Source organism: Hylobates moloch, unplaced genomic scaffold (genome assembly GCF_009828535.3).
Source record: "Hylobates moloch isolate HMO894 unplaced genomic scaffold, HMol_V3 SCAFFOLD_20, whole genome shotgun sequence".
NCBI lineage: Eukaryota > Metazoa > Chordata > Mammalia > Primates > Hylobatidae > Hylobates > Hylobates moloch.
Window position 1 is genome coordinate 14,945,180 of NW_026652295.1, and position 24,365 is coordinate 14,969,544.

General features: G+C 39.2%; 1 protein-coding gene across 2 annotated transcripts in view; it reads right to left on the reverse strand.

The window, feature by feature from the left end:
• DTNBP1 (dystrobrevin binding protein 1) overlaps positions 1–24,365 on the reverse strand; it is a 145,866-nt gene that overhangs the window by 69,890 nt on the left and 51,611 nt on the right. For both annotated transcript variants that reach the window (XM_032141142.2, XM_032141141.2), the window contains exon 7: positions 4,615–4,637. In XM_032141142.2, coding sequence (XP_031997033.1) covers positions 4,615–4,637 — 23 coding nt within the window. The remainder of the gene's footprint in view (positions 1–4,614; positions 4,638–24,365) is intronic.

Consider the following 24,365-nt stretch of genomic DNA (forward strand, 5'->3'; position numbering starts at 1 on the left):
TGCACCCCTGACATATGCATGAATTCCTGTTCTAATTTATTAAATATACATAAAATTGACATTTAAAAGGATGACATAAAAAAACAAAAATTCCAGTCTCCTCTCTCCTCCTAATGCTTTGCATGCCCACATTCCTCTTTGAAGATCACTGGCCTAAAGGGAAATGTCCAAGTTCCTGTGTATGGCATTCAAGGCTGGGTACCAGTTGTTCCTTGCCTCTCTGTCCAACTTCATCCCTCATCACTTCACCCCACACACCATATGCTTCAGCCAGGCAAATTATTTGTGGCTCCTTCAATAATAAGAAATTAAATTTTAACTTGTATTCTTGAAATAAACATATCTGCATCTTTACAACTGTTCTTTCCTCTTCCTGGAATGTCTTTGTCATCCTTTCCAGCCCAGTGAGTACTTGTCATTCAGATCAAGTGTCATGACCTCTCTCTGGTTGATTACTCCCACCTTAGTGTACTTATTTCTATTATTTCTATATTGTATTCAAATTATATATTTGCCTTTCTAACCTATAAGCTTTGCCACAGTCCTTTAGCTCCTTGAGGACAGAGGACAGTAACATCATCCAACCTGAGTCACTTAAATATTGTTCAATGGCAGCTGAATAGTTTTGTCTCACATGTTAAGCCAACTCTTGAAGTGAACCAACAAACTCTACTGAAGTTTACCATCTAGCATCATCATCCCTATCTGTAACATGCTAAGGGCTGCTAAGCCAGTAATATGCATAAGCCACATCCACGAGTCATCCAAACAAGTGAGACTCCTCACAGCCTCAGAATTCTCCAAGTCAGATGACTTAGTGCCTTCTTTTTTTACTCAAATTTAGCCATCATCATCACTGGGAATTGCTCCCCTTCTAAGATTTCAAACTGAAATCTCTTCTTTGACCACAAGATCCACCTCAACCACTAAAAATGTTCTTCCCCTTTACGGGGTACCTCACCTGTACCATTCAGCCTGCTTATTCTGCTGGTCTGGTCAGGCCTCCCGTCTCTAGTCAGAACTCCACAGCCAATCATTTCAATCATAGTCTCACTAGCATCCATGGTTACCATGCCCTGCTGGCCCATCTTACATGTCTTCCCATTTCCAACTCTGCGTTAACCAAAGCATATTTGTTTTGCTTTTTTATTTCTGCTTCTGAGCCAAGCCCTGAAAATTCAGATTATCATTCCTTACGTGAATTCTCAAAAAATTATTTAATCCTTCCATGTCAACTTTTCCCTATATTATCAGCCATCCTTTCCTTCTCTAAGGTCTTAGGAAAAGAGACATCTCTGGATACTCTCCAAGGATAACCTATCTGGATACCATTTCTTTCCATTTTCTTTAATATCATAATGATTCCTTCGATATCTTCAACTATACCTCCCCTGACTTTGACTCGGATCCTATCTTGTTACATTTTCATTTTTTTCTACCATTCATGATTGAATAGTTAGTTCATGTCACCTTTATTTCCTAACTATTCATACACTTCTTTTTTTGGAGACAGAGTCTTACTCTGTTGTCAAGGCTGGAGTGCAGTTGCACAATCTCGGCTCACTCACTGCAGCCTCTGCCTCCCAGGTTCAAGCAATTCTCATGCCCCAGCCTCCCAAGTAGCTGGGACTATAGGCGCCCACCACCACGCTGGGCTAATTTTTTGTATTTTTAGTAGAGATGGGGTTTCACCATGCTGGCCAGGTTGTTCTCGAATGCCTGACCTCAAGTGATCCACTTGCCTCAGCCTTCCAACGTGCTAGGATTACAGGCGTGAGCCACCATGCCCAGCCTATTCATACACTTCTGATTTTCAATTCGGATTCACCCTTTACAAACTGCTCTTTCAGGTCACCAATGACCTGTTCGTTGTCAAATCCAACAGGCTCTCTCCATTCAGCTCAACTTCTCTGCATTACTTATATCATGGATAACCACTTTTCCTCCTTTAAACTCTCTTCTCTGTAGTTTTTTTGTCACTACATTGCCTTGGTCTTCCTGTTTCTCTGACCACTCTGGTTCTACCTCATCCACTGGCTCTGCTTTCCAGAGCTAAGTCTTCAATGTCTTATGTCTTTAAAGACTATGAAAGCTTATGTACTCTACATGTGCTTACAATAATGGAATTCCTTCCCCATTAAAAATATAAAATAGGGACTTTTATGATCCTATCCTTTTTTTCTGCTGTCTAATATTTGAGTGATGTCACTAGAAATTTTAAATGAATGCAGTATTTGGGGAACACAGAAAAATTTCCTACTGCCAATATTAAAATAAGAACAACAACTGGTTTTAATAATCTTGTAGAGATTGGCCATATGCAGCAGAAGGTGAACATAACTCATCAACCTCAATGGAGTATACAAGGGAGAATCCAGAACTTGGTGGATGATGTTAATCTACATTATTAACTTTGAGGGTTACTAATTTTGTATTTTGGTTCTCAAAAGTTAGTTTTCCCCCAATTTAGAAAAGAGCTTCTAAATATAAGTTGAATAAAGCAATTGGAGGAAGTAACACCTTTTATTTTCCTGCAACCTGAAAAGGAAAAAGGCAATATTCAAAAAATAATAAATTGCCACAATATGTTTGAAAAAATTTTTATATCTTTTTTTCTTCACTAATACTTTGGAAGAGCTATTAAATTTCTGTTTTTCTTGTTATAGGGTACTTTTTTTTTTTTTGGAGACAAGAGTCTCATTCTGTGGCTCACGCTGGAGTGCAGTGGCATAATCCTGGTTCACTGCAACCTCCACCTCTCAGGTTCAAGCGATTCTCTTGCCTCAGCCTCCTGAGTAGCTGGGTGTACCACCAGGCCTGACTAGTTTTTGAATTTTTAGTAGAGATGGGGTTTCACCATGTTGGCCAGGCTGGTCTTGAACTCCTGACCTCAGGTGATCCCCCCTCGGCCTACCAAAGGAGGCCCTTCCAAAGTGCTGGGATTACAGGCGTGAGCTACCATGCCCAGGCCACGTTTTAAAAATATTGGCAAAACACTCAAGAAGAAACAATTTTGAATGAACACTGATACTAAAAATCTAGATATAATGCAACATTCAATTTAGGGTTTGTTCACATTTGAGATCTTTAATTGGCCTGTGGGTGGATTTGATGTGCTGTTAATTGTACATAATTAGGAATGCGTGTATAAACAAGATATTTCAGTCTAAATTGAATTATTCTATCGGGTAATATACAACACTACCTAACCTTTTGCAAACTGCTATTCTCTTCTTTTTCTCTGAATATTGTCATACTAAAAAAAGTATGCCTCAGCACTGAGATGCAAGTAAAACTGACATTTTACATAATCTGTGTCCCTGCCCTGTCTTTTAATATTAACTTGATTTTTTTCATCTCTTACTGTTATATAAGAAGATACTAAACTAGTCAACCAAAAGAAAAGAATGAGAAGGAAAAAGCATTTTATAAGGATTTCAAATCTTATTTTAAACCACTGATTGAAAAAAAAATGTATACAAGTAGTGGTTTACAAATTGAATTAAGAACAATGACAGCCATGACAACACATTGTATCACATGATCATTTAACATTACCTTCAACAAACTGGCCACGAGCTTAATCATTTACTACAGCCGTAGTAGGTCAAACAGAAATCCAGCCAAACAAGGCTGTTCAATAATAGCTATAGGAGGAATATGCCTTCATACCTTTTATCTTGAGAATTCATCATTTTTTCTACATCCAAACAGATTGGACATATAAACAATTCAACCATAAATGATATACTTGGAAATCTTTAACCATTTGCTAAATCTAAAGGACAATGCTGGTTTATATGTGAAGTATAATAAGCATAAAAAAACAAAATCAGAAGTAATTTAATAAGTAATTCAAAAAGTTTTCTCGGTTATTGAAATGAGTCTCTCGAGAATAGGATTTCTACTACTTAATTGCTCATGAGTAATTAATTGAAAAATGGGAAACTGGAAGAACCTTGAGCTGCTGGAAAGTTTGTGTTTTTTTCTGTTTTTCACTAGTGTTTCTCCATGACCAGTAAGAGTCAATATAACCAAGAATTATTCTCTAGTGTTCCTCCTTCAGGCACTCCCTAAAAGTAAAAAGTAATGCTGGGAGCTTTTGGAATCTCAGAATATATTTCAGCTGAGCCTCTAATTTTACAGATGGAGAGAGAAACTGTGCCTGAAAAGGTAAGAGACTCATCCGAAGTCACAAGACAGCAGCAGAGCAGGACCCAGCACTGAAGACCTCTCAGGAGGTTCGAGTGACTGCAAGGTCAATTACAGGGGCACCTCTTGATCTTTGTCACCATTCCCTTTCCACATGGCCCAGACTGTACAAGAGAAATCAGAATCTTCTTAAACTGTGATTCTCGACAACCTCAAAGTTAGCACTGCACCTTCCTAACATACCACTTATAAAGGTCATTAGCAGAAACTCTCACTTGGTACATGTGCTAAAGAGAATATCAAAACCACCTGTGATTAAACAAAACCTACAAAAACAGTATTAAGTTTTACTGTTTTATGTAAACTGATTCTAAAAAATAAGTTTGTTCATCATTATCGAGAGAACATCTGACACCAATGAACTCTCAACTACTTTAAAGTGAAGAATTAACACAAAATTACCTTTGAAGGTTTCAAGTTCCTTCCTGTAGGAAAAAAGAAAAAAGACAAGACAATGCAAATTAAAAATCTCCCCAATGAAAACTGTTCTTCCATCATAATAAAAACTTATGTACTTTAAATGCCCACAGTGGTATTTCTGGATCTTCACATATCAATTATACTTTACTGAAATGACCAGTACGATGAGCCTAAACCAACTATTTTCAGTTATTTCTGTTATTTTCTATTAATGGCTCAAAAAAGTTCCACCAGAATCCAAATAATAATCTAAACAATTTCATCTAAACAATAAAACAATTATAAGAACACAGCATTTTAATCCTAGCTATGAACCATCTCATATATATAAGAATCCGTTTATAAAAAGCACTTAACACAATTTTTCCTTGATGGATAAATATTCAATACTGGATTTTTGAGATTGTTAGTTAAAAATTATCCAAAATAGAAGCAGTTGTTTTCCCTTTCAACAGCAAAGGAGAAAAGGGGGAAAGTGCATATCAAAGGATTGAGGTGCACAGCTCATGCCACAAAGGGCCAAGCCTCTAGGAATCTTCTGGTTTATTATTTTGTCAATGTTAAGTAAGGATGCCAAAACACAAAGTTTCCTGGGGAATGTACAGTGGGGAAAAATAGATTAAAATAAACATTCTGTGACAAAGAAAGCAAAGCAAGTTGTTTTGAGGCTTTCCCTCACAATTTTGCAGTTACATATTTTTTCCTCATTATCAGTACTAATGAGTAATTTTGAGGAAATAAAGGCTTGTTATTCCACTTAAAATATGAGACATTTATTTTGTACTTGCACTCCAGGTTTTACTAAAAATCTAGAGATGTTTTGAATTCTTAAATCAATTTTCTACACACCTAATTACAATACCCCTCATATTCCAAAATAGCTGACTACACTCAACAGCTGCTAGAAGAGACTGGCAAGCTGCCTACTGAAAGGCCAAGTAGATAATGTTCTTGCAACAGCCAAAGTGAAGGTTCTTAAATCAGATGGTCATCCCACTCCGTTTTTTCCTAACAATATCTACTTATAATAATTATCCAGCATCATGGTTCATAAACTATGCAAGAATTTTCAATCCTATTTTTTCAAAAACCTGTGTGGCCGGGCGTGGTGGCTCATGCCTGTAATCCCAGCACTTTGGGAGGCTGAGGCAGGTGGATCACCTGAGGTCAGGAGTTCAAGATCAGCCTGGCCAACATGGTGAAACCTCATCTCTACTAAAAATACAAAAAAATTAGCCGGGTGTGGTGTGGGCACCTGTAATCCCAGCTACTAGGGAGGCTGAGGCAGGAGAATCACTTCAAACCAGGAGGCACAGTTTGCAACAAGCCAAGATCGTACCACTGCACTCCAACCTGGGTGACAGAGCGAGACTCTGTCTCAAACAAAACAAAACAAAACAAAAAAACAAAAACAAAACCTGTGTAATTGTTTCCCTTCAGTCAATAATCAACTTCATTTTTAAAAGCTTAGCTAGGTACAAGCTAAATATGCCTAAACCCTGCTTTATATCCCGATAATAAAAACCAGAATACAACAGGAAGGCAACATGTATCATAAGAGAATCTCAAAAAGATATCTTCAATCTACTTCTTAGTGACATCCTCACATTAGCAATTCCCCGACATGGGGAAAGTTGACAGAACACTCAGTTCAATATTCTAATGAGTAATTCTTTTTTTTTTTCTATGATTACAATCTTTAGAGAGCTTCTAATTTTCTTCTTTTAGAATGTGTGACTGTGAGCAGAATTTCTAAAGGGCTCTCTTGTTTTAAAAAGCTGAAACTCAGAATAATGATTTCACAGACACTGTTCTCCTACCCCCAAATACTAACAACCATAAAAACAAGGAATCCAGCGTCTACTATTAAATACATTAATGAGTGAGTGTGCAATTGAGGAGGGCGCTTTTCCTGTGGACTCATCCTGCTCACCCTGCAACCGCCTGTCTGCTGCTGTGAAGAGGACAAGCCCAGCATCTTCTGGGCATCCTCTGTCACACAGCGTCATGACCCACAACTCCACAACTGTCAGCGAAATTTCCAAGAAACTTCCCTTCAGAAAATCATTCCTGTACCCAATTCCTAAAAAAGACGACTGCTTGAAGTAGTGATGGTACAAATAGTTGGTTTAAAGAAAAAAATCAGTATTATGCAACTTTTTTTTTTTTTTTTTTTTGAGACAGAGTCTTGCTCTGTCACCCAGGCTGGAGTGCAGCGGTCTGATCTTGGCTCACTGCAAGCTCTGCCTCCCGGATTCAAGCAATTCTCCTGCCTCAGCCTCCCGAGTAGCTGGGATTACAGCCACCCACCACCATGCCCGGCTAATTTTTGTATTTTTAGTAGAGATGGGGTTTCACCATGTTGGCCAGACTGGCCTCAAACTCTTGACCTCAGGTGATCCGCCCGCCTCGGCCTCCCAAAGTCCTGGGATTACAGGCATGAGTCATCGTGCCCGACCAGTATTATGGAACTTTTAAGGAACTGATGAAGTAAAGCAGCAGCACTGAAAGCCTTGAAATTTCACAATTGTTAGGGTGTACTCCACCATCTGTTAGAGGTACTCTGCGTTTGGAAATAGAGAAAATGTAAGAGAAGGCAGGGAAAGGCATGTCAGTCACAGGCAGCAGTGACTGTGAGGTCACAGAGGCCAAAGACGCAGGTTATATTTAGGAAACGGACTTCAGAACAGCAATACTTCAGCAAGTACTTGTCCTGGAGCAAATACTTCAGAAGAGCAGGCTGAATAAAGAGAAAGTAATTCTGATAAAAAGGTAGAGCGTTCTCAGTGCCAGGCTAAAATATTTTGTTTTATTTTTAGCAGGAGAATAACATGAGCAAAGTTGTATTTTAGGAAGAACGTTCTAGCTGTGATGGATGGATATACTGGCAAGGGAGAGAATAAAAGCAGTGAGTACACGGGAAACTCACATGGGGGGCACATGGGGAAGAGCTAATAAATACTTGGCAAGAGCAATGTAAGTGGCAATGACACTGAAATGAAGGATTCCAATTTGAAAAGTATCATAAAGAAGACTCAACAGCCCAAGGCATCTGACTAAATGGGGTAAGGAGAGGATGGAGACAAGCATGCTAACCGGGGCAGTTCTAGTCTGGATCATGAGAAGGAAAAGATTTTGGAGGGCAATGCATGAGTTCAGTTTGGAAATTGCAGAAACAGGAAGACTGAAAGCTGCAGACAAGATTCCCATCCCCTTCAGCCTACTCAAGGATTTAACTCCTACAGATTCCTACTCCTTCGCTTTGCATTCACTCTTGAACCCATTCCAGTTTGGCTTCTGGACCCCCCACTACGCAATCAACGCCACCAACAATCATCATGTTGCCAAATCCAGTGACCACTTCTCTGTTTTCATCCTAATCCTTAAGCAGCATTTGACCCAACTGGTGGTTTCTTGAAACAGTTCCCTCTATTGTCTCCATCCCTTCCAGACCACCAGATGCTGGAGTGCTGCAGGCTTGGTTCTGAGCCCTCTTCTCTCCTCAGCTTACATTCGCTCACAAGCCAATTTCATCCCTAGCTTTAAATGCCATCCATATGCTACTAACTTCCTGATTACATTTCCTGTCTTGATCTCTTCTTTGAGCTCCAGACTCATATGCAACTGCCCATTTGATAGCTTTATGCAAAAGTGGAGTAGGCTACTCAAATATTTGCAAGACAGCCTGTTCTCCAGTCGACCTCATCTCAGTTAATGGCATTACGCAGCTCCTCAAGTTTTGGCTCATCCATCTCCCTCATTCTCCATCCAATTCATCAATAAATCCTGTCAATTCCATCTCAAAAGATAGCCTGAATTGATCCGCTTCTCTCCATCATCACTGCCATCAACCTTATATAAATATCCATTTTCGTACACTAAATATAATCTTGGTTGAGTTCAATCATTCATTCAACAAAAATTTACTAACCCTTAGACACTAGATAATGTTAGGAATAGCATTAGGAATAATGCTAGGTTTGGAATAGACATGTTCCATAACCTCAAGGAACTTCAGTGGGAGAGACAGAGAAATAAAGCAATAATTAGAAATCAATGTCATAGATTACAGTGCTTTGGTAATGACATGCTGAGGATTCTCCAGGAATAAAGAAGAGAGGACAACTCATACACTTAGGTTTGGTAGGAAAGGCCTCCTGGAGAAGCAAGGACTAAGCTGATGAGTTTTCAAGGACAGTGTAACTGATGATGATGGGCAACATTTATCGAAAACATGGCAGATATTTTACTCGTAAGCATTAAGTCATACTCGCAGTTAACCAGACGAAAAAACATGGGTAAGCAGGAGTTTTAAGTTCCAGTCACTCTCCTTCAAACTGTGTTATTAGTGTAAAAATGCTAATAATAATAATTAGTGTAAAACAGCCTTCAAGTTCATCTTTTCCAAGAAGACTTCATTGACATCCAATCAGTGATCTCTCCTTTATCAAAAATTCTATAGCACTAAACTCTATCAATATTATACATTTCATGTGCTGCCTTGTAATGTGGTTCTGTTCATACAGGTGTCGTCTCTACAATTACACCACAGGTTTCCTGAAGTGCAGAGACTGCATCTCTTCCATCCTGCATCACACACGTGCCCAGAGTTGGACCCAACAGACACTCAGCAAATCATGATTACCAAGTACTGAGGCTGCAGGACGACTAAGATCTGCTTCTGCAAAGAGGCCCCTGCTGTAACTATATTTTATTTTTGATAAAGTTTGATCATATATTATCTCATTTGAAACAACTTGTTTGTTGCTTGCATTTTCTAAAAATTGAGTTTCTTATTTCCATAGTTTAATAGTATTTTCAGAAGATCAAACAAAAAGAATTGAAATGTCTCATTTTAAATGTTAACATACTTCAAAATTTACTCAATTGAGCTAATGTCTTTACAAAATTTAGCATAACCCTAAAACTAAAACATTCAAAAAATAGCAGCAGGATCAAAAGCTAATAATATTCCAAAGGGTGAAACTGCTATTATTTAATCATTTTCTCTCCAGAGATTGAGTTATGAAAGAGAATAAAAATGAAAGAAAGAATCGCATTAATAAGCCTATGGAATGTTACAAGAAGTATATTAAAGCTACATATGAGTAGAAATCAACTAGCTCAGACTCAAGATGAAAACTTAATAGACAGAAGCTACTGGATAAATGCCTCCATAAACACAGATAAAGCAAACTCTCTCTAAATCCTAAACTGCCTCCCTAGGACAAATCCATGATAAAAGGCTAACACAAAATACCACATTCAAAACACCAACTGCAAATTGCACACTAAATTGCACACACTCAGGACTCTCTCTATACCTTAAAAGTCTCTGTTGTCATTTATTCTTATACAAAACCAGTAAAACACTCTCAACATTATCTATAAAATAAAACCTCTTAAAAAGCAGCTAGTTCACTTATATCCTTATTTATTATGCTATTAATATAAATTGTATATATCTATTTTGGGCAAATACAGCCAAGAAAGTAACAAGATGGTAAGATTCCAGAATCTTGGAATTTAAAGTTGAAAAGGATCTGAAGGATATGGTAACAAAGAAGACCTGGAATTTAAGAAAAATGGATTCCAAAAAAGATAATGAAGGTCTAGGCAGGCTGGCAGCACTAAGTTATACATGGATTACATTCCATCCCACCTTGCAAGAATCACTTCCCTAAACCTATTTTACATGAAAATCTATTTGATTTAGAAGCCATGCCTGGAGAAAGAGAGGTTGAAGCAAGTAGGATAAGGAAAGATGAGATAGGGGTAAGGGATATTTATGAGTTTCTACTGTATACCCCACATTATGCAAGGCACTTTACACATAGTGTCTCCTATAACTTGTAATTACCTAACTGTAGGTATCATCACCCTCACTTAATACATGAGGAAAATGGGGCTTGAGGATGGAAGGCCACATAGATAGTGACAGAACTGGGAATAAAACCCACAGCTGACTCTGCATGTGTATCATCTTCAGCAACCAGAATATAGTTCAAGGGTCAAGTTTAGCCCTAATAGAAAGTTACTTAAGTAGATCACTAAATCTATAGAATTCCAGAGTCAGATATATGAAACTCAGAGCAACCCCAAAACATCCAGGCAACATCCGGGTCTACCTAGCTCGGGGAAAGTACATTATTTTTAGGAAACTAATAAAAACTAACGTTGAAAGCCAGGATCATTGATGTATGCATGAGGTAAAATCCCCAACATAGCCCTGAAGACATGTCGTGGTTTTCAAAAACAAGTCTGCAATAAACACTTTTATTTTCACTGGTGTATTAGTGTTTAGTGACTAGTCCACAGCAACTAATTGGCTAAAAATTTTTATTACAAAACTATTTAGAAAATTTATATCACCTTTGTGTTACTGATTTTTTATTCAAAATTCTTAGTGGCTAGCCAATTCCTTAAAGAGCCATCCTACCATTAATTGTCACCAAATCAATGGCTTGTCATTTATTAGCTGTCTGCAGTCATGCCCCACCACCTGAACTGTATATCCTTACAGGCTTGTTGCCATTTATAGCTGATAGGGTAGAAGGTGGATTTTTTTTTTTTTTAACTCATGCATCCCACATACAAATATATTCCTGATCAAGCGGCACCAGGCCCTAAAATCTCAGTCCATCCTTACATTGAGTCACCCACAGCAGTCCATACATGCAGAGAAGCAAGGTCCTTTCCATACTCCATGGCACCCAAGCACAGAGTACCGATGGCTTTGTGTGGAGGCAGTCTACTATCAAAGATACGAGGAGACTCTGAAGTCAGGAAAACACTTGTTCTGGCCCAGCACCGCTACTTCCAATTCCTGACAAGTTGTTTTATCTCCCCTAGTCTCTCTTTTCTTATTGGCAGAGAAGAGAGTACACCTACTCAAATGGTCATTGTGAGACTTCCATGAGTTACTTTGGAGTTTTTAAGCAGTGTCTGGTACATATTAAGAGTTCAATAAAGGCTATTGCTATAGTCACCATCATCATTTAATTTTTTTATCTTGATGAGAAATCTTAATATCTGCATTTGGGAAAAAATGAACACTCTAACAGTAACAGACAGGAAGACTAAGAGGCTATTAGTGTAACTCAGGCTACAAAGATGTGGGCTAGAACTCCGGAAAGGATCAGTGAAGACAGAAAGGCAAGGACACAGTCAGGAAATATTGGGCTGGACTGAGAACTGCGCAGATGGTAGGAGAGGAAGGAGGAGATTATGAAGAGTCCCACATTTGTGGCCTGGATAAATCTGTAGTGATGGTATCTTATTAGAACAGAAAAAGGTCAGGTTTTGCTGTGGAAGACAATTTTGGGCATGGTGCTGTTGAGAAGTCCAGGAAGAGCTGTGTAGGTGGCAACCGGTTCTGCAGGTAAGAAGAGAGACCTGCACTGAATACAGTGGTTTGATAGTGATCACCTTATGGCTGGCAGATGAGCCAAGGATGTAGAAGAGCATGCCCAAGGAGGGTCTGCAGAACGAGAGGAGGCAACAACCAAGACCAGAGCACAAGTGAACACCAGCATTAAAGCATCTACAAAGAAAACTAAAATGAACCTGAGGCAGAGAAGAACATTTGGGATACTGGTGTTGAAGTCAAGAGAGGACAGTATCAAGTCAGGTAAATAAAGATTGATTTGTCAAGGACCTTAGTTACTTAAAAAGCTAAGAAAAACATAGGTTAAACACTTCAAGTGAATCATGGATTTGTTCTCTAACAATGTTTTCATATTATACAATGTTGATGCAATCTTTCTTTTTCGACAATATTTTAACTGTGGTATGCCATGTACCTTGCCCATTCATTTTAATTAGGAAATATTCTTAAAAGTTCACTATGAGGCAAAATCGTGTTTTAACTTTCCCCAAACTAGTCCAATGTTAAGAATTTTAAAGGATACTTTTTAGCTTTTAAAAACCCATGTACAGCAAAAATATTGGGATCAACTAATAAATTCTCAAATCTACCTGAATTAATCCTTAAGAACTGTAACTTCTATTTTCTCTTCCTCAAAAGTAACATGTTATTTTATATGACAATAATGCACTTCTCTGATATCAGTTATAATAAGAATTGGTCCTAGGCCAAGGCGGATGGATCACCTGAGGTCGGGGGTTTGAGACCAGCCTGACCAAGATGGAGAAACCCCGTCTCTACTAAAAAACAAAACAAAACAAAATTAGCCTGGCATGGTGGCGCATGCCTGTAATTCCAGCTACTCGGGAGGCTGAGGCAGGAGAATCACTTGGACCTGGGAGGCGGGGTTGTGGTGAGCCGAGATCACGCCATTGCACTCCAGCCTGGACAACAAGAGCAAAATTCCATCTCAAAATAAAAAAAGAAAAAGAAAAAGCAAAAAATTGGTCCTAAACAGAACATAACATGAAACTTCCAGAGAGGAAGGAAAATGTTGCTATCTTCGGGGGAAAATGTCCCTCTCTGAAATCCAGTATCAAACCTCTCCAGTAGCATTAGCTGGGCACAATAATTCAAACCTGTAATCCCAGCTACTTGGGAGGCTGAGGCAGGAGGACCTCTTGAGCAACATACCAAAACCCTGTCTGAAAACAAAACAAAACAAAAAACAATCTCCAGTAGCAACTGTTTCAATTTCTTTGAAACAATTACAGTGCTTTTTTTTTTTTCTGAGCCAGAATGAAAGACTTGTAATAGTAAAAGGCAGGCAAGAAAAGAGACCTGCTTCTTAGCCATAGAAAAAACGGGGCCAACACAGCCATGCTAGAGCACTGCCCGGAGAGGGTAGAGAGGGGCTGTAGCAGAGACGAGGAGCACTGTTTTCCTGTTGCTGCCTTCACCATGATTCTTCCTTACCACTGATGTCAGAGCAGGTATGGCAGGCTGCCAGGTGTGCCTCTGCCTGTCCCAGCTCTCATATCCGTCAAGAAAACCAGAAAAGTGAGAAAAGCATAGGGCAGTATCATGGTTTTAGCCACATTCAACTGAAGACTAAAATAACTGATAAATTTTATACTTTTGAAAGTATCTTTGAAAAACACAATAACTGATGGAACATAAACTCCAACACAACTATGGGTCATATAAAATGTAAAATATTATTTCAAATGTAATAAATGAATTCTAAAACACTGAAAGTTATTATAGACTCTAAACTGTAATGTACAAACTATAATCAATCTAACTTTTGAAAAAAGGATTACCTATTTTTCAACCAAGGATAATAATAATTTTGCTTTGCTTAATTTCAAAAAACTTTTCTCAAGATTGCTATATCTTTAGTCTCCACTCCTCTCTACCTCAAAGATATACTTTAGGTTTTCATCCCTCTTAAAAACAAAAAGCTTTATGAACCCCAGCGTGTCATTTGCATAACTGGAGGAAAGAGATAACGAAAAGAATTTTGTAAACCCGTTAGAGAAACCTTATTTAAAAATGGCAAACAGATACTCATTGTTCAAAATAAAGCTTTATGAACTTAAATATCAGTCCTAAACTATATTTACTGTCAACCCAAGGATCTAATAAACTGTTAGATATTCTAGCTACATCTGTTCTCGTGACTACACATAAAGTCTGAAACTGCCAAGATTTATTCTCTAACAGACACTTTAGAGCAAAAATTTTGTTAAGTTCAATTCCTTGCCAACTCATAAGCTTAGGTTTAATTTTAAAAGAAAATGTAAGGTGTGATTACACATTTATGAAGCTAACAAATTCATAGCTCTCAGTCTGTTTTCAAGAGGTCATTGGCCTAGTAAATGTGATTACATTATAATAAATACAATAAAATAAAAATGTCAATTTATTTTCAATTTTAACCACCTGGGAACCATCTAAAATCTAGCATCTAATAGGGAGAGGGGAGAGTAAAAGGAGAAAATGGAGAAAAGAGATACAAGTTTCAGCCATTTTTATATTTTCCATGTCTCTACTTCACTTTTTGAACAGAATACAGTTATAATAACAATTTTTACTGTCCTTGTCTTCTAATTCTAATATCTGTGTCAGTTTTTAATGGCTTTGATTGACTGGTTATCTTCCTCCATATGTTCCCCTAGTAATCTTTGATTAGATACCAGACATTGTAATTTATCTTGTTTGGTTCTAGGTATTTTTATATTCCTATAAATACTCTTGAGCTTTGTTTGTTATACAGTTAATTTACTTGGAAACAGCTTGATCCTTCTGATGCTTGCTTTCTGATTTGCTAAGCACGTCTGAAGCAGTATTCAGATCAGAGCCAATTACACGTCCTACTGAGGCAAGAATTCACTGAGTCCACTTCCCAACACCTCAGTAATTATTAGTTTTCCCAGTCTGACTATTGGGAAGAGGCACCGTGTGAGTGCCAGGCACTGTTAGCTCATCCTCTTGGATATTTTTTTCCCTCCTGCCTTGGATAGTTTCTTCACCTGTATTATCAGGTGAATATTCATGGAGACCCTCTGAGCAACTCTCTCCTCTCTGGGACTATGTCCTGTAAACTCCAGCTGCCTTGACCTCCCCAGATTTAGCTCTTCAACTCTGAGTCTGCCAGGCTCTGCCTGGGTCCACTTCCCTGCACTGCACCCTGGAAACTCTCTCTAGGCAGGATGCAGAGGCAATCACAGGGCTCACCTCACTTGTTTCCTATCTATCGGGTAGCATCACATCTCTTCTTCGTCCAAAATCCAGTGTCTTAAAAACATTCTCTCATTTATTTCACCTGGTTTTTCATTGTATCAGGTGGGAGAATAAATCTGGTCCCTGATACTCCATCTTGGTGGATGCAGAAGTCCGCTCCCTTTTCGTAAAGTCATTGCCTGAGGAAAAGTTCTCCTGCTCCCCTTTTCATTCAGCATCCAAACAGACCTCCGCTGCAGAACTGCAGAAGCTGGTTACTGCCCTGCTGCTTGGCTCCTTCAGAGAAGGTGCTCTGGATCTTCTCTTTTGGTTCCAGAGCCATCTTTACCCTGGAGAATGCTGTTGGTTTCTTCTCTCCCATTCTCAGCTCCGAAAAGCCGGGCCTGAGGGCCACACTCCTGCCACCCTCCCGTTCTCCCCAACTTGCCAGTCTCTTGGCAGGTGAGCTTGAAAAGTCATTTCTTGAAGCTCAGGAGTTTGGCAAGTTAGTCTCCAGAACATACACTGGTAAAACGCCACTACAGATACGCCATAATCTCTTAAATACATCTGTTATACTTTGTTCTAAAGATTTTCTAAATATAGTCCATAGTCCAAATGTTACCAAAAAACAAAACAAAAAAACACAAACAAAAGGAAGGGCAGAGTTCCTTGGCATTAACTATAGTAGATATATAAACATAAAGCAAAAAGAATCAGGACCCTTAAAATATGCATAAGCACTAAATCTCATCAGAGGCAACAGCGACCACCACTTCTAGGAGGTGGATTCTAGGAGACAAGCAAATTTCAAAGTCTGGATAAATCAGTGAAAAATGTTTCTGGAGTCAGTATGCCCCTAAGCAGGTTTCGAGTCCAACAGAAGACTATGTTAAAATTATGAGTCACTTATAATTAACAAGAATTGCTAAAATCACTGCTCTTCAAGATGTTACTATTTTTGGAGAAATTCTGATGGCATGCTGTGTACTGAAGGGGAAAGCATAAGTACTGAAGGGGAATGCATAAGGGATCTAGAAACTTGGAAATAAGAAATATTTTAATCAAATTACACACTTATGTATGATTTCAAGTATAACTAATTATTGTGAGAGAATTTCAATAAGCACTCTAAGGGTTATGGTGGCACTGGAAAGATTAAAAATCTAAAAGGTTGGGATTCTATACTTCCATTTAGCTGCATCTCTAAACCTACCTACTGTTCATGACTCAGGGGGGTCTTTTTCCCACTGTTCCTTCTGTTTGGAGCTGTACAGTCCTAGATCCTCAAATGACTGCCATCTTATTCAAACCTCTTCTCACATATCTTCTCAGAAGGGCCTGCCCTGCTTACCCTAGCTGAAGCAGTCCTCCCCTGCCTTACCACTATACCATTACTCCATTTTATTTCCTTCGAGGTTTATATTATTGTCTGAAATTATTTTTTTTCTTCATACATTTATCATCTGTCTTCCTCCACACCCCTAAGAATATAAGCTGACTCTCAAATCTCAAGCCCACTTTTCTAATTGCTAGCTAGACAAATCCACGTAAATGGTTTTAAGTTCTTTATTTTGGCTCATATACTAAATATTAGCTCTTCTTTCTTTATGAAAAATATATTTCCTATTGGTTACAAAAGCTTCTGCCAGGGGTCCATGAATTAGACTCATATGGCTGTGTACTCATCTTCTGAACTATCTGACAACTTAGCTACTGGTTTGAGTATCCGTCTTTGCCTAGAGCCATACTCTAGCCACTATACAATGTTTTGTTGTTTATCAAGGCAATGTCCATTCCTGTCTACAAAGGCACTGATAACAGTAATATCATTTTACTTGCAGAAAAACATTTAGAAAAGCAATTTATGGGTATTTTCCCCGTACAACCAAACAAGTGTCTTAGATGGCACTTTTCTCAGATAACTAGCTAAAGAGAGATGTCCTTTTTTTTCTTTTTTTTTTTTTTTTTTTTTGAGACGGAGTCTTGCTCTGTCACCCAGGCTGGAGTGCAGGGGCGCGATCTCGGCTCACTGCAAGCTCCGCCTCCCGGGTTCATGCCATTCTCCTGCCTCAGCCTCTCCGAGAAGCTGGGACTAAAGGCGCCCGCCACCACGCCCGGCTAATTTTTTGTATTTTTGGTAGAGACGGGGTTTCACCGTGGTCTCGATCTCCTGACCTTGTTATCCGCCCGCCTCGGCCTCCCAAAGTGCTGGGATTACAAGCGTGAGCCACCGCGCCCGGCTGGGAGATGTCCTTCTTTACTGCACAAATGAAGTGGATTAAACCATCTATTCAAATGTTTCTCAAGGGTAGGTAAGAGCTATCAGAACCATCCCTAGGCTGTATATTTCCCTACCCACTGGGACAATCACCTGACTAGGAAACCACTGTCACGTTTATTTTATTTTGCGTTTTTTTTTTATAATGGGTCATACTCCTGTTTTTGTAGGGGCAGGAATGTATTCTCTCTGCTGGGAATGTCCGTCAAATGAATGACAAAATATCATATATCCATTTGAAACTACAGATGCACTGGTATAAACATCTGGGACTCAATCAGTTTATTCCAACTTAACGTCAAAAAAGAAGACACATTTGGGTTGGTGTGGTGGTGTGGTGGGAGCCTTGGACTGAAGACTCTGGTTCTGATGCTGGCCCCTAAATAGTCTGATGACTTAATGCAACTCAATCTCCTTCTCAACTCCAAAAATTGCTGCCCTGCCCACACTACAGGCTCTGGTGGGAGCTGAATGAGAAAAGCCATAGGAGCCTATTGCAGAGACTATTAGCACTGGAGGAGTGTGAAAAATTATCTTTCATTCTCCCACTCTCCCCACCTTCATCCAGTGTTCTGGCCCAGATTTTTGGGAAAGCTACAGGGTGTGCAAACATTGTTAAAAAATGCATGCACATAAGCATATCACATATCCAACTTTTTCTATCACATATTATCATTTTCTTCAGAGTAAGAAAAGTCATTAGTGTAGTTTGCATGGCATCTTGTTAAAAAGGAAGAAGGTTTATTTTTAAGCGACTCATCTCTTATGAACCAGAAAATTAAAAAGTTTCTCACTAGCAGTATTTGAAAATTTCTCAAATGGTGTTATGTAGAATACTAAGTCACAGAATTTTAATATGTGTTACATGCAAATTGATTCTGTGAGCAAGTAAGTTGTGAAATGCTGAGTCAAAACTTTTTTTTTTTTTTTTTTGAGACGGAGTCTCACTCTGTAACCCAGGCTGGAGTGCAGTGGTGTGAGCTCAGCTCACTGCAACCTCCCCGTCCTGGGTTCAAGCAACTCTCCTGCCTTAGCCTCTTCAGTGTCTGGGATGACAGGCACCCACCACCACATCCAGCTAATCTTTGTATTTTTAGTGGAGACAGGGTTTCACCATGTTGGCCCGGCTGGTCTCGAACTCCTGACTTCAAGTGATCTGCCTCTTTCGGCTGGGATTACAGGCATGAGCCACTGTGCCTGGCCAAAATATTTCTTTGTTTTTTTGAGACGGAGTCTTACTCTGTTGCCCAGACTGGAGTGCAGTGGCACGATCTTGGCTCACTGCAACCTCCACCTCCCGAGTTCAAGTGATTCTCCTGCCTCAGCCTCCCAAGTAGCTGGGATTATAGGTGTGCACCACCATGCCCAGCTAATTTTTATATTTTTAGTAGAGACGGGGTTTCACCATGGTGGCCCGGCTGGTCTCGAACTCCTGACCTCACCCACCTCGGCCTCCCAAAGTCCTGGGATTATAGGCGTGAGCCACCGTGCCCAGCAGAACATTTCTTTACCACAGGAATTCTCAGAACCTTTAGCATGCTAGTGCATACTGCAGAGCTCCATGGGCAAATGCAAAGTGTTTCTGGAGCTTATCTGATCACAAAACGTTTTGTCGATGGCAACCTCTTCAGTCTAGTATTCCATGTGGAAGAATTCAGGGAATGTTATAGCTATTAAAAAAAGTTTAATTCAATTTTTGTACGTTAATAGTACATATCCATTCCTGAAGTCAAACAGCACTCAGGAGATGTATTTATAGTGAAGAGAAGTAGCTCCTGCCCCAGCTCTCTCCACCTTTCTGCCCTGTTTTTCACAAGCAGCCATGTTCAATTCTTTCAGTTATTTTTCCTGGTATTTACCTCTGTTATTTCTAAATGATATGCAAATATTAATATTCATTCTTTTTTCTATTTTAAATATTACTTCTTGATTTCCTGCTGGAGAAGATGAGGATTAGCTATTTTACACCTCTGCTTCCCCTCAACACAAATATGCTTTTTCTCCCCCATCTCCCCAGCAAGTTTTATCACAATTCTGCTTTTAATTATTCCAATATCACATAAATACTGTTTGTGACTGAGCCATGTAGCGTATTATTTCTCTTCTTTTAAAACTCTGTTTCCCCTCAGCGTTAATATCTACCTTGTTGTTGTTTGCTTGGTTTTTCTTTTAAAAAAAAAAAAAAAAAAAACACTTATCTCTAATTCCTCATTAAACCCTCCACCAGAGTTTAATAATTCAAGTTATAAATAAACAAATAAAGGAGTCAAAAAGCTCCTCTCAATATTGCCACGCCTACCAGGCAATGCATTAGCTTCATTTTTCCCCCCTTGAAAACACTACTTAGAATTCTCCAGAAGGCCTTCCTGTCCCAATATGAATTGCTCTCTAGGCTTGCTGAAGCTTCTCACCACCCCTCTGGAAATTCCCTTGGTGTCTCTTCTGAACAGAATGAATCCTCCTGGAGTGACTCATCTCTGCCCTGTGCAGGCTCTTCCTCCTCCTGGGTTACTCCCTTGTGTGTGGAGCACATCCTCCAGGAGCTTCCTGACAAAGTGTTCACATCCACCACACTGGAGCCCTTGGCTGCCTGGAAATGACTTTATTTCCTCATGCTTGATGAAAATTTTGCCCAGTAAATATTCTTAGTAACCATTTTCTACTTTCAGCATTGTTGCTGAAAAGTTGATGTTCCTTTTGATTCCTGATCCTTAATATAAAACCTTTCTGAAGGCTTTTATGATCTTTATTCCTAGTGTAGTGAAATTTACAAAAATATGTATTTGACAACAGATCTTTCTCCACTCCTTTTGTTGGGCACTTCATGGGCTCTTTTAAACTCAAACATTCATATCCTTCAACTCTGGACAATTTCCTTATGTTATTTCCTTAATAAATTTGTCTCTCCTCCTTCTCACTCCTTTATTTCTGAAACTCCTAGTACTCAAATGTGGGACTTATGAATTATCTTAACATCCTTAGTTTTTCCTCAGACTTTTTGTTCTCTTAGAGGTTTAACATTATCTTCCAATGCTTCACTTGAAATTTTCTACTTTTGCTACCTTCTTTCTTTTTTTTTTTTTTTATACTTTAAGTTCTAGGGTGCCTGTGCTTCTAAAAGCTCTCTCTTGTTCCTTTTCTACAGCATCTTTTCTTGTCTCATAAATACAAAATGGGCTCTTACAAGATGGTCCCATATATCTGAAGCTACTAATTACAATTTTTCTTTTTTTTTTCCTGAGACAGAGTCTTGCTCTGTCCCAGGCTGGAGAGCAGTGGCGCAATCTTGGCTCACTGCAACCTCCACCTCCCGGGTTCAAGCAATTCTCCCGCCTCAGCCTCCTGAGTAGCTGGGACTACAGGAACACCGTGCCAGGCCCAGCTAGTTTTTTTTGTGTTTTTTAGTAGAGACAGGTTTTCACCATGTTACCCAGGTTGGTCTCGATCTCCTGACCTCGTGATCCACCCACCTTGGCCTCCCAAAGTGCTGGGAGTACAGGTGTGAGCCACCGTGCCCAGCCTCGTTTTTAAGTTTTCTTCTGCTCCTCAGTCTCTCGTTCTTCTGCAGGTTTTAAACAATACTGTTTACTAGCTTATAGTCTATGTATTTCAGTTGTTTTCATTTTGGAAGCTTTCTTAATTGAATATGATTCCTCAGCTGTCCATCTGTATTTGAGTGAGGCACCAAAAGTTGATTCGAAGTTATGCAGAGTGTGGGCTCAGCATCAGAGGGTGGTAAGAGCAGACCTAGCTGTTTCACCACATACATACAACCTAAATGTCCATATCTGCAGGCCTTTTCTTGTGGGCTGGTTAGGTGCAGTTTTGCAGATAAATGCTCCATTCTTCTGCACAGGGGATGAGAGTTTGGCTGCCAGAGTTCTGGGACCTACTGGGCAAAAGGGCCTAAACAGTCTTAATGTTTACTATGTAGGCTTTCACTTAGTTCCTCTGTTTTCAATACATTTGTACCTCTACCTGTCCTCGAATGTGTTAGAGTCAAGTCTGGAGCCCCTCAGGTGAAATTCCACATTGCCTGATGAACTAGGGATAGGGTGATCATCTGGCTAAGCGGAGGATCAAGGGACCTTACTTCACATATGTGCTTTCAACACACCTTATCTTTCAAGATCCTGGTGCCTTCAATTCCTGAGCCCTTCTAGAATTCTGCGGTACACACCAGCACATACTGTTGTCATTGTTTTGGGGTGCCACAAGCCCCATAAATGTTGTATGTGTTCTGACTGCTCCACTGACCAGCCATTCTCCAATTTCTCTCCTTCTCCTTGGACCTCTCTATTTCCTGAGACCCAATAATACTGAAATTAGGCCAATTATTAATAATAACCCTACAATGGCCTCTAATTATTCAAGTGAAAGAGCCTTACATCTCTCACTTGAAATCAAAAGGTAGAAATAATTAAGCTTAGTGAGCAAGGCATGTCGAAAGCCAAGACAGGCCAAAAGCTAGGCCTTTTGCACAAAACGGTTAGCTGGGTTGTGAATGCCAAGGAAAGCTCTGAAAGGAAATTAAAAATGCTACTCCAGTGAACACATGAACGATAAGAAAACAAACCCACCGTATTGCTTCTATGGAGAAAGTCTGAGTGGTCTGAACAGAAGATTAAACCAGCCACCACATTCGCTTCCTTAAGTTAAAACCTAATCCAGAGCAAGGTTCCAACTCTCTTCAGTTCTATGAAAGCTAAAACAGGTGAGAAAGCTGGAAAAGAAAAGTTTGATGCTAGCAGAGGTTGGTTCATGGAATTTAAAGTAAGAAGTCATCTCCATAACAGCAAAGTTTAAGGCGAAGCAGCAAGTGCTGATGTAAAAGCTGCAGCAGCTTATCCAGAAGATCTAGCTATGATAACTGATGAAGGTGGCTATGCTAAACAGCAGATTGTCAACAGACAAAATAGACTTTTATTGGAAGAAGATGCCACCTAGGGCTTTCATAGCTAGAGAGAGGAAGTCCACGCCTGGCTTCAAACCTTCAAAGGACAGTCTGATTCTCTTGTTAGGGACTAATACAACTGGTGACTTTTAAGCTGAAGCCAATGCCTCATTTACTACTCTGAAAATCTTCGGAGGCATCCTGAAAATCCATAGAATTATGCTAAATTTACTCTGCCTGTGCTGTACAAATGTAACAACAAAGCCTGGGTGAAAGCACATCTGTTTGTGGCATAGTTTACTGAATACTTTAAGCCTACTGTTCAGACCTACTGCTCAGAAAAAAAAAAATTCCTTTCCAAATAATATTGCTCCTTGACAATGCACCTGGTCACCCAAGAGCTCTCACAGAGATGAACAAGGAGATCAACGTTGTTTCATTGTTGTGAACACAACATTGATTCTGCAGCCTGTGGAATAAGGAGTCATTTCAACTTTCAAGTCCTATTATTTAAGAAATACATTTTGTAAGGCTATGGCTGCCATAGATAATGATTCCTTCAATGGATCTACGTCAACTGAAAACCTCTGGAAAGGGTTACCCATTCCAGATGCCATTAAGAATGTTCATAATTAATGGGAGGAGGTCAAAATATCAAACATTAGCAAGAATTTTGAAGAAGTGGATTCCAACCCTCATGGATGACTCTGAGAGGTTCAAGATTTCTGTGAAGGAAGTAACTACAGATGTGTTAGAAATAGCAAGAGAACTAGAATTAGAAGTGAACCCTGAAGATATGATTGAATTACTGCAATCTCGTGATCCAGCTTAAACAGATGAGGAGTTACTTCCTATGGATGAGCAAAGGAAGTGGTTTCTTGAGAAGAAACCTACTTCTGGTGAAGATGCTGTGAACATTGTTAAAATGACAAGAAAGGACATAGAATGTTACATAAACTGAGTTGATAAAGCAGCAGCAATGCGTGAGAGGATTGATTCCAATTTTGTAAGTAATTCTACTATGGGTGAAATGCTGTCAAACAGCAATGCATGCTGCAGAGAAATCTTTCCAGGAAAAAAGAGTCAATCGATGTAGCAAACTTCATTGTTACCTTATTTTAATTAAGATATTGCCACAGCCATCTTAACCTTCAGCAACCACCATCTGATAAGTCAGCAGCCATTACCATAGAGGCAAGACTCTCCACCATCAAAAAGATTACAACTCACTGAAGGCTGATGATCATCAGCAATAAAGTATTTTTAATTAAGGTATGTACATTGTTTTTTAAGACATAATGCTAGTGCACATTTAATAGACTACATACAGTATAGTATAAACATAATTTTTATATGCACTAGGAAAGCAAAAAAAACCATGTAAATAGCTTTACTGCAGAATGCAGTGGACTGGAACAGAATCCACATCTTTGAGGTATTGCTATCATACGTTTCCAACAATCAAATTTCAACATATCTTAATAGAAAAATCACAATATTCATATAATTTTTGTATTATGTAGCTAAAAAGCAATGCGCTATTTAAAAATATAGAATACCCATCTCTTTATAGCTGCACAAGTAATACAAGTTAGTCAGAGCTGGCAGCCACTGACAGAGCACTTAGCTGGTGCCAAGCACTATTCCAAGCACTTTACTGATTCCCTAAAACCCTATAACGTACTGTACTATTATTATCCCCATTTCACACATGAGAAAACCACCTTCTAGGGTCACATGACCTGTACCCAAGCTGTCCAACCTCCTGTAAAAATTTCCTCTCAAAATTCTAAGCCTTCCTACCATGTTCCTTGAAACTCTTGTTGCATTATAAACATATTTCCATGCCTAACTTCTTTACAATAGAATGTCTCTCTAACTTTTCATTTAACAATGAAGACTAGCCTGACCATTTCTACCTCTGCTATCTTCCTCTTAAGGGAAGCTCCTCTTTTCCCACGCCCACA